Source organism: Taeniopygia guttata, chromosome 17, assembly GCF_048771995.1.
Source record: "Taeniopygia guttata chromosome 17, bTaeGut7.mat, whole genome shotgun sequence".
In the NCBI taxonomy this organism is placed as follows: Eukaryota; Metazoa; Chordata; class Aves; order Passeriformes; family Estrildidae; genus Taeniopygia; species Taeniopygia guttata.
Window position 1 is genome coordinate 7,491,219 of NC_133042.1, and position 13,198 is coordinate 7,504,416.

General features: G+C 45.8%; 2 protein-coding genes across 7 annotated transcripts in view; one reads left to right on the plus strand and one right to left on the minus strand.

Annotated features, from left to right (window-relative positions):
• The window catches only part of AK8 (adenylate kinase 8), a 63,806-nt gene extending 57,746 nt beyond the window's left edge, over positions 1 to 6,060 (minus strand). For 2 of the 3 annotated variants that reach the window (XM_030286764.4, XM_030286763.4), the window contains exons 1-2: positions 5,904 to 6,059; positions 3,495 to 3,579 (exon numbers count right to left, since the gene is read on the minus strand). In XM_030286764.4, coding sequence (XP_030142624.4) covers positions 3,495 to 3,579; positions 5,904 to 5,996 — 178 coding nt within the window. In that variant the 5' untranslated portion in view covers positions 5,997 to 6,059. Of the gene's footprint in view, positions 1 to 3,494; positions 3,580 to 5,903 lie in introns of all 3 variants that reach the window. The other variant, XM_072936733.1, reaches the window with a different exon arrangement.
• Positions 6,061 to 6,115: 55 nt separating this feature from the next.
• SPACA9 (sperm acrosome associated 9) lies at positions 6,116 to 10,998 on the plus strand. 4 transcript variants are annotated; one of them, XM_030286771.4, is made up of 5 exons: positions 6,119 to 6,231; positions 6,703 to 6,880; positions 7,683 to 7,885; positions 8,432 to 8,570; positions 8,685 to 10,998. In XM_030286771.4, exons 2-5 carry the CDS (start codon positions 6,728 to 6,730, stop codon positions 8,769 to 8,771), a joined length of 582 nt encoding a protein of 193 aa, XP_030142631.3. In that variant the 5' UTR covers positions 6,119 to 6,231; positions 6,703 to 6,727; the 3' UTR covers positions 8,772 to 10,998. The 4 variants fall into 4 exon arrangements, with proteins under 4 accessions (XP_030142630.4, XP_030142631.3, XP_072792835.1 ...); XM_030286770.4 differs by having other exon boundaries at positions 6,116 to 6,231; positions 8,432 to 10,998; XM_072936734.1 differs by lacking the exon at positions 6,119 to 6,231 and adding an exon at positions 6,271 to 6,612 and having other exon boundaries at positions 8,432 to 10,998.
• The last annotated feature ends 2,200 nt before the right edge of the window (positions 10,999 to 13,198 follow it).

Consider the following 13,198-nt stretch of genomic DNA (forward strand, 5'->3'; position numbering starts at 1 on the left):
GAGTTTGACTTTTATTCCTGAAATATTGATTCAGAACTAACACGTTTTGTGATGAAAACATACCTCAGTTTTTAATTTCACCTAAATAGGTTGCATCAGGGCTCAGAGAAGATTTAGATACTGCAGAAAGAAGGACTCCCTCACTATGCTTTTTGACAGCTGCTCTCAATTTTTCTAATCACCATGTAAAGTAATTTTCCTCATTTCTGTTTCTTGTGTTTCTCTGCTTCACGTCCCTCTCCCTTCCCTGAGTGGGCAAGGTGCAGAAAATGCACCTCAGTTCTGAGGAATCCATAATCCAGTGTACACACACAACACAATAGGCATTACTGTCCTGAGATTCGTTAGGAATGAATTAGAGGCAAGACAAACAGGAGAAAATGGAGCCACTCTTAGGAAAGTATTTGGAACTTTTTCCATTAATACACCTTGGGCTGCAATCCCTTGAACTGTCATTTTATATTAACAGCTCTGATGTTTTTTCCCTCCTATACCACACGGGGAAAAAAAGCCCCAAATCAGAGTCTGTGCAGGAGGGACTGGTTAGTATTTACTGGGAGTAACATAGGTCAGAGCAGAGGGGGGATCCACTCACCCAAAAACCTCCTCAGCTCTCCATAACCAAGGGAGATCGTGTCTGATGGGAACAGACAGGCAAGGATGTGAAATGTATTTTCATGAGGCCTTCCATGCACTTAACAGTTATTGGGCAGGTGCAATTTTTAAACATACATGAAACCCAAATTACAGATTCATCTTTACAAAGTTATCTGACTTGGAAGGTTTAAGAACAACTCCCCCCTTATTGGTTCTTGCAAGTGCAACAGAACTAGTACACAATGTAGAAAAATACTTTAAAAGGATACATCAGCTGTTTTTATCACCTAATTTCTTTCAAATGTAATGTGATTAAATCCTAGGGTTTTTTTTTTAAATCTAACACCTTGAAACTCCAGCCCGGTACTTAGGAATTATTTATAAACAGCGTCATAAAAGAGTGCTTGGGTGCCAACACTAATCAACTTCTTCAAACCACTTCAAAGAAAATCAAAAAACCTTTCCATCCACAGATCCTTTTGAGGTTTAACTAGGAGCATGATTTAAAATTCACAAGAAAGCCCTTAGGTATTGAAGCTTTAATACACAGCTTTCTTGGACAAACGTTTGATAAAAAACGAAACATACCATTATATACACCATCTCATGCTTTAATATTGCCCAGGGCTACTGTAAATGCTCACTTTGTACTAAATCTGGTTTGCTCTCTGCTTAGTGGCTGGCAGCAGATGGGGCAGTGTAATTCACTGATTTACTCATTTGCACACTTGTAGGACTCCTCTAAAGCATCTCCCCAAACATATGACACAGGGGCACAACCAGGACACCACTGGGGGTAATGTTTAACCCCTCCAACCAACAAATAGTCACTATTAAATACTGCAGCTCCAAAGCAGCAGCTAAATGAAGGCAGGAAATTCTGGGAAATGCCTTTTTTTTCAGTAACAAATAATTTTTAATTCTGTATTTAGTCTCGATGAGATGCTACAGGATTTACTCATCCAAATAAAGCAAGTTTTAACATTTAAAAATTATTTTAGCAATGACAAAATGAATCCTGGAATAACAAAAAAGAACAGCTGGACTCGCAGAGTTTCACTTAAATCCAAAAGATTCTGTGATTAATATTAATACAGCAAAACTTGATTCACTTGTAAGAGAAATCCTTTGACAAAGAGGAGAAGCACAGGGTACATACTGAACATTCAGGAAGAACTTTTCTACATTCCTTCACAGGTTTGAGCGTAGAGGAGGAACTCACAGAAATGCCACTCTGACTCTGAAAGCCTTTTTCATTAGCACAAACCAAGATACTCTAAAAAATGTATATCTTTGAATATGAAAGAATTATCAGTCTTTATGTGGCCCTTGAAGGTTTTTAGAAGGAACACATGAAAGAACAATAGCACAGAGCCCTAAGCACAAACACTTTGCCACACATTTGACCTACAAGATTTTTGATGCAGTTTTAAGTCATAATCACCATTAGACTTGTTTATATTTTTAAAAGTACTTTAGATCCTATTATTAATTAAAAAGGTTTTCTAACTTCACACCTGGGATAGATGCAATGCTTCTTTTCCACACATCTCTGTTTGAAATTTTCTCTAGGGCTAAAACTGTCTAGGCAAGGCAAGATCATGAAAATTCATCACTTTACTGATGGTTCTAATAAGGTTTTTTTTTCTTCTTAATAGTCAGCACCTTCCGCCATGATCAAAAAGTAAAATCAACTCTGCTACACATTTCTGTTACATTATTTTCCACATAATTTATTCTTAAAACTACATTTAGGCTTTAATTTTAATTGGAGTTCCTCACCTTCCTTAACAGGGTTTTCCAGACCAAAAGCTGACAGCATTTTCAAACAACTGCTGTAATTCTGTAATTTGACAAACAACTGCTGTAGTTCTGTCTTTAGCCTCTAAGTACTGAAGTCATGAGATGGAAACCTGCCTAATTCTGTTAAAATAATATTGTGGGGCTTCAGGACAAATGTTAGCCCAATGTGAAGAAATTTCATCAGCATTCTGTCAAACTGCAGGAAATTCTTCCACATATTTTCCACGGCTCTACAAAGCAGATTGATTATTCATGCTGACTGCACCAGAAAAGGCTGGGCACAATTTGCAGGATTTGGTTTTTTTTTTTCCCTTGAATGTATTTAGCAGCATTTCAATCAACATCCATCTGATCAGCACCTCCAGTGATGGTTTCATTGATGCTGCAGCAGAACTTTCATAATGGTTTACTCTGGTTTTAAAGAAACATCAAAGCTCCGTGACACCAGCTCTCCCTGACAGCTCACGCAGAACAAAAATTACAGTTCAGCTGTGCATATCCAAATATAATCTGCCTAAGGGTGAACAGTTTGTAAATCAAATAATTTGATTGAGGGTACATGCTTTTATTGTGCAGAATACAGACTTCCCATTCAATTTAGCAGGTTTTGTTCCACAGAGGAGCACTGCTCACTGTTCCTTCAGCTGAGATGCCACTGAGCTGTGGAACTCATTAACAGCAGCGAGTAACAAACTAATCAAAAAGCAGAGAATCTGCCAGCCCAGGTAGAATAGGAACCCAAATTTACACCTGACAAAAGGAGTAATTAGCGAGCTTAAAGACAACAGGAAATATCAGATGGGGCACAGAAGGCATTAATAATTGATACACCAGAACTCTTTGTTATTCCCTTAGAGGGTTTCATTGTTATAACTGTTAAAGTGCATTTCTTATTAGATTACCCACTAAAAAAAGAAATTAAAAGCATCTTGCCTATAACTATTCCAAAATGCTCACCGTTTTTTTTTTGTTTCCCCCCTCCCCAAGACTCAGCCTGAAAAGTTTGATCCATCACCTGCCAACGCAGCACAGCTCCCAACAGCTGTTTACAAATCAGCAACTGAACTATTTCTGCTGTCTCCATTTTCACTTACCATCATCGTTGTTTTGCTTTAAGTGGTTTATCATGAACTCAATGGGATCATCTGGCTTATGAATTAATAGCTCTTCAAGCATGTTCTGGAAATAAATAGGACAAAGTCAGAGGAAAATTTAACGCAGCTCTGCAGTCGTGATATCTTGCATTTTTACAGCAGTGTTACAATTAGGATCCTAAACATCTTATAAATGCTTATTTATTTCCTTTCACAGACAAAATTGAGACTTCAGAACCTATTTTAGATGCTGAAAAACTGAAGATGGTCAGAAAATTGCCAGTAAAAAAAAAAAACAACCTATTTGCTTCAGCTTATTTATGGCACATATGGACACCAGAAAGGTTTGGCTCAAGCAGCCTGGGGTCAAAAATGGTTGAGGCAGAACTGATATAAAACCATACAATGAGCTTAAAAACCAGAGTTAACTTGAATTTGTGTCTCTGCAGGGCAAGATGAGCCTTCTCTGGCACATTCCCACAAGTTTCTGACTGGCCCAGAGGAGTGGAGAACGGGCAAGAGCTGTGAAAAACATAACCCACAGAAATGGCACATTTCACACCTGTACCAGCCTTGGCTCCTGCATGAAAATGAGCGGGGAGAAGGGGGCAAAATAAAAGCAAAAAAAGGCTTAAAGCCTTGCCTTGAATGTCTGTTTTGGAGCCCACCTCATGTTGAACCCTTGAGGTTATACAGGGCCTTGTTTCAGCTCCCACCCACAGCAGCTGGGATCTTGCACTGGGATCTTGCACTGGGATCTTGCACTGGGATCTTGCACTGGTTTCAGGGAGGATTTGGGCTTTGCAGGCAGAAAAAAGAACAACCCTGAGAAATCCATACATTTCCTAGGAAGACATTTCAGCCCAGCCACGAGTCCTGTAATTAAAACTAAACATCAAACAGAACTAATGCTCTAATTTAGACAAGCTGCAGAAATGCTCACGCTGGAAGAGACATTTCTAAACAGCAGTCATAACACTTTTATATTGGCAAGTAAATTCCATAAAGTCCATCCAGTCCATAAAATTTTATATCCTCACCAACGGATTGTCTCCTATTAGAGTGGCCTATTTTCCTTTTCTACTTCATTAGAATAATTAAAACACTCAATTTTGTTTATAAACTGGTGTTCGTGCAAGTTCTGATGTATCAAGGTCTGGGTAACACAGAGCATAAAAGATGAAATTTGTATTTTTATTGGAAGTCCATTTAGAAATTATTACTTTCCAGCAACATTTATTTAAACTAAACAATCTGGTCTCCACACTACACTTACCAGCACATTTATAAATAACAAAACAAAGAAAATCTGGGTTTATTATAATTTAAAAATAATCAGGGTGACAGTGATTGACACTGGCACTGTTTCTTGCCCAAACCCTTTTATTGATCCAATTCTGCTAAACTCAGTTTAATTTCATGTGAGTTGTTCTGTTAATCTCTGGGGGAAGGGTTATATTTTGGGTCCCATGTAGTTTTTACATTTTGTGTTTTGTATATGTTTTAGCACAACAATTTCAAGCTGTGTTTGTGTCATTATTTTGCTCCAACACAACTAAAGCACAAAAATACCACACTGAGTAAATCCCACAAACATTTTACATAATATGAGTCCCTACAGACTGTAGTCAATGCCTCGTGGCTTGCAAAACACGGTACTTTATTTGAAAAAAACAAAACAAAACACAAATATTATGCCAGACAAGTCATAATAAACAGAGAAAAAAAAATATGACAGCACAAAGGAAAACTAGGAAAGAAATAAACATGTGTGCACATTTGAGTGAGCTCTGAGCAAGTAAAACCGAGTTTTTAACAGAGTTAAGAGCAGCACACAGGGAAGGCGCTCCGGCGAGTTCTCCTATCAGAACAGCACCAGGATATTTGGCCATTCACACAAACCGCCCCATACACGACACGGGGGCTTTTCCCGAACTCCAGAACAAAACCCACCCTCCCCTAAAGCGGGGAACCAGCCTTGCCAGGCACCGAGACCACAACGACGCCACAAGTGCACTTTTCTCGCTTTATTTCGGACATCTCGGCGAAAAGGCACAACAGGACCGCAGGGGAAGGGCTTTAACCGGGGCATGAGCAGCAGGCGGTGACACCCATGGCAAAACCTTCACCGCGTCCTTCCCGCCCCCAATTTATCCCTGTCCCCCCTTCCTCCTCCTCCTCCTCCTCTCCTCGTCCTGCCTCGCCTTCCACCGACTCCTTCCTTCCAAGGGCTGAGACATTCTTCCGCAAATCAAACCACACGGATGCGCCGCAGCAACTGCCGATTGAAACAATCAATTGGGAGAGCCGCACACGGACACCCGCACATCACCTTCCACACCAGCCCGCCCCGCTGCCTCTCCCCCCCTCCCCGCGGCGCGGAGGGGCCGGCGGGGTCTCCCCGTTCACCTGCAGCAGCTGGAAGAGCCCCCGCTCCTCCGCGTAGATGCCCGCGGGCGGCGGCGGCGGCGGGGCCGCGTCCTCCTCCTCCTCCTCCGCCATGGCCGCCCCTAGCAACGCGACGCGTTGCTAAGGAAACGTCACCACTGCGCGACGGCGTGGCCAGCGCCTCGTGTACCGCGCCGGGAATGGGAAACGTCATCGAGCCGCGACCGTTGCCATGGAGACGGCGGCGCGGTTGCCGCGGCGGGGCCGAGGCCTGCGGCCTGCGCTGTCCGCCCGCCCGCCCCGCTCACCCCGCTCATCCCGACCCCTCCCGGGGAGCTCCGCACCGCCGGTACGAGCCGCAGGGCTCGCCATGGCGCCAGCGGGGCTGCGGGGGCCGGGCGAGGCCGCCCCGAGAGCTTCGGGTCTTTCCGCAGGGAATCCGCTCCGTGAGAGGGGCGGGCTCGCCCCGGCTCCCGGCAGAGTTCGGAAGGCGCCGGGGCGCTGTTTCTGTAGCCCTGAGAGACGCCCCGGTCGCCCCGGCCCCGCGGTGGAGGCACTGCCCCGTTCCCTTTGCAGCATCCCCCGCTGGGTTTATGACATCGCATTGCCAGCGCTCCCCTCGGCCCCTTGGCATCACCAACACACCGACTTACTGCCTGGGGCTCCGGGGATGCAGGGCTTCCACACAATAGAGCTCCCTTTTTAATTTTTCTTTTTTTTTCTTTTTTTGGTATGTTTTCCACTAACCCACACAATTCCAGCTCAGGCGAGATGTAGAATTGCATCATTTCTAAAAAGCAGCTTCCTTTCTCTCCTTTAGACCCCAAACCCAGCAATAAGGAAACATGGTAAACATGAACGAGGTGGTGGAGGCCCTGAGGAAGATCGAGGAGAAATACAAGCTTTTCCAGCAGCAGCAGTTCACGTTTATCAGAGCACTGGAGCGCACCCGGGAGGAAGCCCACGATTTGATCAGACCTGTGTCATCCATTGTCCAGGTACAAATCCCTCAGCACAAAGTGCTCCCTGCCCGTGACACTGGGGCTGGGGAAATGGTTTTGCTGAAGGGAAGGGGGACACAAAGTCCCCAGGAAGGTTTGTGGGTCACTGAAGGGCTGGGGAGGGAGACACCTGTGTGGGAGCCTCCTTTATCCCTGAAAGTATCTCGTGGCTGGGCAGCACTTTCTGCTTTAGCTGAACACTGCTGAGGCCCAGCCAGAAATGCAGGCTGCAAGGAAACAATCAAACCAAGCCTCTTTCCCCAGCCACACATGGAATCTGTAATCCTCAGCTCGGAGTAAGCAGCATTCCTGCCTCTTCCCCCTGGTATTGGTGCTGCTGTGTCTTTCTATAGTGCTTATTAAAAATAATGGCTGTGTTACACAGGGAGGATGATGGATTGAGGGCTGAGAGTCCCACGTGGGCGAGGGGTTTGCTGGGCTGCTAAGTGAATTGTCTTGGAATTTTTATAGCATGGTGTACTGAAAAGTAGAACTTGGACCACCTGGAGACTGAGGGGGAAGAAAAATCTAAATAAGATCAGAATTGCGGATTTGGGAGAGCAGAACTTGGGCCCAAAACCCAGATGGATGCCAAAGGCAGAGTGAAAGCCAGGCTGCTGTCAGGATTAGGACACGCAATGAGCTGGTTGTCTTTTCCAAGGGCTGCCTCTCCCTAACAGAAGGGCTTTGCTCATTGCCTTGCAGAGGATTGTGACAGACACTGCAGTGAGCCATTTCATCCCACTGAGACGTTCCCATTCTGCTGGTTTCAGAAGCACTGGTATTTCCCCCTGTGCAGGTGCAGTGCTACAAGGACCACCACTGCTACAACTCCACAGACAGGCGCATCCTCAACATGTTCATCTCCATCTGCAACGAACTCCGCTGCCTCTGCCAGAGGATGGAAACGGTGCACCCTGGGGACAGCGTCACCAACGGCCTTTTGGAGAAGTGCAAAGTGCTCCTTAACGACAGCAACGACCTCAGTGCCCTTCGAGCCACGTAGGTGCCTGCCCAGCCCAGCCCAGCCCAGCCCAGCCCAGCCCAGCCCAGCCCAGCCCAGCCCAGCCCAGCCCAGCCCAGCTCCTGGCATTTGACTGTCGCTGCTGGGGTTGGCACTGCACATCCTCCCTGGCTTCTCCAGTTCTGTCACAGCCCCTTCCTGGCAGTGCTGAGGGTACAAGGTGCTGCCCAGCTTGCTGTGGCAGCTCTTGGGAACACTGCCAGTGTCCCTCCAGAAAAAAAGTGCTGCTTTGTTTGTTCATCCTTTCTCTGGGCCGTGGCAGGGCAGGTGAGCGCCCTGAGGTCCGTGCAGTGCTCAGGCAGGTTCCCTGCTCCTTCCTCCTGCTGCTCCTCTGCACTGAGCTCATTTCTGCAGGGCAAGTGTCTGTGGGTCTTCTCCAAGACTCCAGATCTGTGCCAGGGTGGTTTTTGGCACCCTGTCCATGTACAATTGTATCCATGCTTTTCCCTTTTTGGGCAGTAGCTGTCTGTGCACTCCTGCTCTTCCTTGGGCTCCTCTGCCAATCATTTCCCTGTGTCCCACAGCTACCCCCACCCCGTTGTGAACTACCTGAGCTTGGAAGAAGCAAGGCATCGCTATGGAGGGGTGGTGAGCATCCTGCCCATCGTTATAGACAACATGAAGGAATGGGTCACCTACTCCAAGAGGCATCTGCTCCCTAATGTGAGTGGAGCACATGCCGTGGCCAAGGAGGAGACTCCCCCTTCCAAAAGAGCACCAGCTGGGCCCTCTGCAGCTCGGACCTCCAACAGTAACAAAAATACTGTACAATTGCAGGACAGACAATGCCAGATGTGCAAGTATGAAGACCCACGTTTGGGAAAGAAAGCTCCCTGGAGGCCACCAGGCAAACACCCCTATTAAAAGATCAAAGCTCCTGCATCATCTGCTCGCCACCTTTAAGCACCTGGCTGATCAAATACAGTGCAATGAACACTAGAGATCCATCCTGACTCCTCTTACCTGAAGTGTTGCCCTGCAGCCAGCCCGGGACACATGCATTCACTCTCCCTTGCTGATATTGCCACTCTGCTCCTCACATCCCCACAGAAGCAGCTGCTGCTGCAGCTGGTCACTGGGGCCAGCACTGCAGTGGGAGCAGGGATCAGTCAGGACTCACCAGGTTCTGATCTCTCAGACATGAATCTTGGACAAGCCATTTGAAACAAGATTTCACATTTTCTCAGCCATTTTTCTGAGGAGCATCCCCTCCCTGCCACACAAGCTGCCTGTCTGAGGGATGGGCTGCAGAGCAGCAAAGGCCTGGCATTACAGATTCAGACATGTCTGTGACATTTAGACTTGTCTCTAAGACTCCCTCCCCCCAACAGAAATAGTTTGGTTAGCTGGAGCACAGGATCCCTGTTTGCAGTAGGACACTAAGGAGGTTTCCCATACCTGCCACTGTGTCCTTCAGCTGCTGTGCTGCAGCCTCCTGCAGCCCCTCACGGCACAGAACATCTCCCCTCAGCCCTGTTGACTCCTGTGCTGTCAGAGCTGGAGATGTAAAGGAGAGCAGAGTTCATTTTGCCCTTAGTGTACTGACAACAGCCAAACAAAACACCCATGTGCTCCTCAGACTTCCACACAATAAAAGCCACTTCCAGGCCATGTGATCCATGGGGATGTGGTGGGAGCATCATGCTCAGATGGTTCCTGCTCAGATTGCAGATTAAGCTGCCTGTGCTTTCCCTGCTTCAAGGCAAGGTTAGCATTACATTAGACCAGATTTCCCACCTAAGGGGCTGGTCCACAATGGTCCTGGGGCTCAAAATATGGAGCATGAGATCTCAGACCCTACAGCCTTTTTAAAATAAGTGTCCTCCCCGTGTCTGGTTGCTCTTGTCCCCTCCCACAGGCAAATTCCCTCCTGCTGGAAGACACTCCTGAACAAACAATTTCCCCTTGCATACTAAGCTCAGTTTGCTGTGACAAAGCTCTTGCCATAAAATCACCAGGTTTTGGTAACAAGCATCAAAAAACAGAAGGAAGAATTAATACAGAGGAGAGCTCACAGCTTAGATGAAGTGGAAGCTATTTCCAGGAGCATTTTTATTCCTCACATAACCCCACGTTGATTTGCACTTTTTTCCTTTTCCCCTATTCACTTGCACTGCAATGCACCCACCCAGTCTGGAGCAGAGCCCTATTTTTAGGGAGATTTGATCCAACTGAACTGAACCTTGGTGAACTCAAAATGGTAACAGGGTCACAGAGACTCCTGGGCACTACTGGGGCCACAGCCAGTGGAATGTCACTGCCACCTTCCCTGGCTTCACTTGAGATCCCTGGTGCAGAGGCAGCTTCAGGCTGAAAAATCCAAGTTGTGGCAGCTGCCCTGGTGTGTTCCATGGTGCAGACAAGTGTCCAGTGACAGTTGCTGTCTTGGAAATGTTTTCAGGACAAGCTGCTAAGACTGAATGATGACAAGTGCTGGGGACACAAGAGATGCTATTCCCAGATCTTGTTTCCAACTTTCTTGGCCCTGTCCTACGGTTTAAATTTGAACACACAGGCTGTGAGGAGACCAAAATTATTCTCCAATTTGTAGCTCACTTTCAGCTTCCAGGGATGAGCACAGCACAAATGGTTTGTCAGAACAGTCCTAACAAAGCCAGTCCACCACTGCTGCTCAAAACTCCAGTGCAGTTGTCATTTTGCACTTGACCAAGGTGATACACACAAAAAAGTTCCAAAATTTTACTAATAAGATTCATACATGCAATTAACAGTTCCTAAATCTTAATAATAATTTCTAGCCTAGCCCTATCCTTTCAGTCAGTGTCATGCAGTCAAAATTTTAAGACCCAAGCAGAAAAATGAGTGCATAAAACTTGCAGTCTGAGGTTTGATAATGACAAGAGCAGAATCTGTTGGAAGACTGCAAAGTTAAGTCTCACAAAAACATCCAGACAAATTACTCAATTTCCATACAAGTTCTCCTCTTCTAGAGTGGATGGACACTTCAAAGGACAAAAAGATACAGCAAGAATTGTTTTCCTCTACTACAAATCAAGCTGTTTGAAGAATTTACATAAACAGGATGTAAATGCCAAACACAAAAGTGCAATAAAGTTTTACTTTAGCCTCAGTGAGCATAAAATTGCAAGATACACACTGAGAAACCAGGCAGGGCACCAGCCTGACTTTCCTACAGATCTGTCAGTTAGTCCAGAAAATAAATGCTGCTTTTTTGTTCAAAGGCTGAAATAGACATTGGGGTGGTAATAGATGATATCAACAGAATCCTGGCCTCTGTATGAATTATCTCTGTGCTCCCCTTGATTCAGCTAAGGGTCAAATCAGGCTTTTGTCAAATTGAGGAACCTGATGTAGCTGAAGGTGTCCCCACTCACTGCAGGGGGTTGGACTGAAAGAGCTTTAAAGGCCCCTTCCAGCCTGAACAATGATGTGAAAAACCATTCTGTATGTTCAATACGCGGTTCCAGCCTCTCACACACCGAGTGGACAGGACATAGCTCAGACCCCGAGAAGTTAAGACGAAGTGTCAGGAATGGTGGTGGGCTCTGGAGGGATCCAGAAGGGTGGATTCCAGGGAGAGCCAAGCTCAGCATCCCAGAGATGCCGGGAATGCGAAGGGAGAAGGGATGGGCTTGGCAGGGCCTCTAGCGGCCGCCTCCTGGCAGTGTCCAAACCTCCCAGCAGCAACTTTTAAACAGCTCCAACATCCCCGCTGTCCCCCAGCCCTGAACCCACAGGGCCTTTTTAACACTGGTCACAGGTATCCAACCCCTGGGACACAGCCCAGGGCAGCTGTGGGCCGCCCCATCCCCAGAGCTGTAATTTCAGAAGAGCCAGCGGCTGTTCTCTGTCACCACCACCCTGTTCCCCACACCATAAACACCTCGAGGCAGGATAGGTTTTCCTGGCAGTCCTGAATTCCCCTGGTGCTGGTGCAGCAGCAGTTTGAGCTTTCAGTCAGATGAGCATCCAGCACAACGAGCAGAAGCAGCTTCACAGAAACAAGGAATAGCATCTGGCAGACATGGACTGGACTGAAAAGACCTTCAGGGAAAAAAAAAAAACAAAAAACAAAGAGCCAAGTAAAACCCACAGACACCAAAATCATGATACCATAAGTCAACTTTTTGAACAGTCTTGTCTGGAAAGCAAAGCCCATGGGAATGCAAACCAGGCTTCCTTTGCAGAGCTCCTGAGTATGAACAGATTAAGCAACTCAGCTCCTGTGATTTCCTATTTTGTAACCACTTTTAAAATCCACTGTTGTGCCAGCAGCTAAGAAGTTCCAACGAATCAAGATCAGCACAGATATTTTAATTTCCTGAATTTGAAGTATTTCCTTCCCTAATGTCTCCTGTGTGATTAGCAGCTATGTTATGAACTGCCAAATATACTGCTTGGCATTAGTAAGGAAGGAAGGCACTTCATTTTCCCCTTTTTTACCCTAGTAATACACTTCCATGGATAATTTTTATCTAATGATTTTTTTTTTACACTGGCAAATGCAGCTTTGCAAAGCCAAGCTAAGGGGTGCCTTATTTTGAAACCATCCTGTGTAAGGGCAAGTTAAATTCACTTTGTGATTTGTTTTCATTTTACTACCCCATGTTGTAGAACTAATCCCAGTGCAGCCAAACAACTTTCTGTGTCACTGAACCCTAAGATCATATTTATGGTATTTTCTATATGAAATTCTCCATAAACATTACTTGGCCAAAGCATTTTCACAATGTGTCACTTGCACAACTTAGACCCTTGCCTTTGTTGCTCATATTTAAGAATTATACTTAGCCCTCAATGGGAATGCTGAGGCTTGTGTATGGATTACTAAACTGCTTTGAGCAATCTTCTAAATATTCATTTATTTCAAGAAGGGAAGAAAAAAACACCCCACAAACAAAAACCAATGAAAGACCAGAACCAGTGAGAAAGTGCCAGTCTGGGTAAAAAGCAAAACAAGAGAACAACCTTACCTCACTAGAACAAAGTGGCCCCAAAATTCCTCACAGTCTGAGGAAATGTTCTCGTGTATGCATTGCATGGAAGGGAAAAGCACAGACAGAGCCAACTCCTGACAGCAGCCTCAGCTTTGCAAACAAGGCTCTGACATTTCCAGCTATTAATTTCTCTAATCACTATGCAATTCTGGCCTGCAGGAGCAAGGCCATGCAGAAGCTCACCCGCAGACTTGCAGCACTGAACTGTTTGCAATTCATTTATGGATTATAGTGGCACATTCTTGGTGAGTTTGTTTGTCACAGAAGAAAAAAAGGCTTTGGCTCCATGCAGAAAAATGAACTTCTCATGGT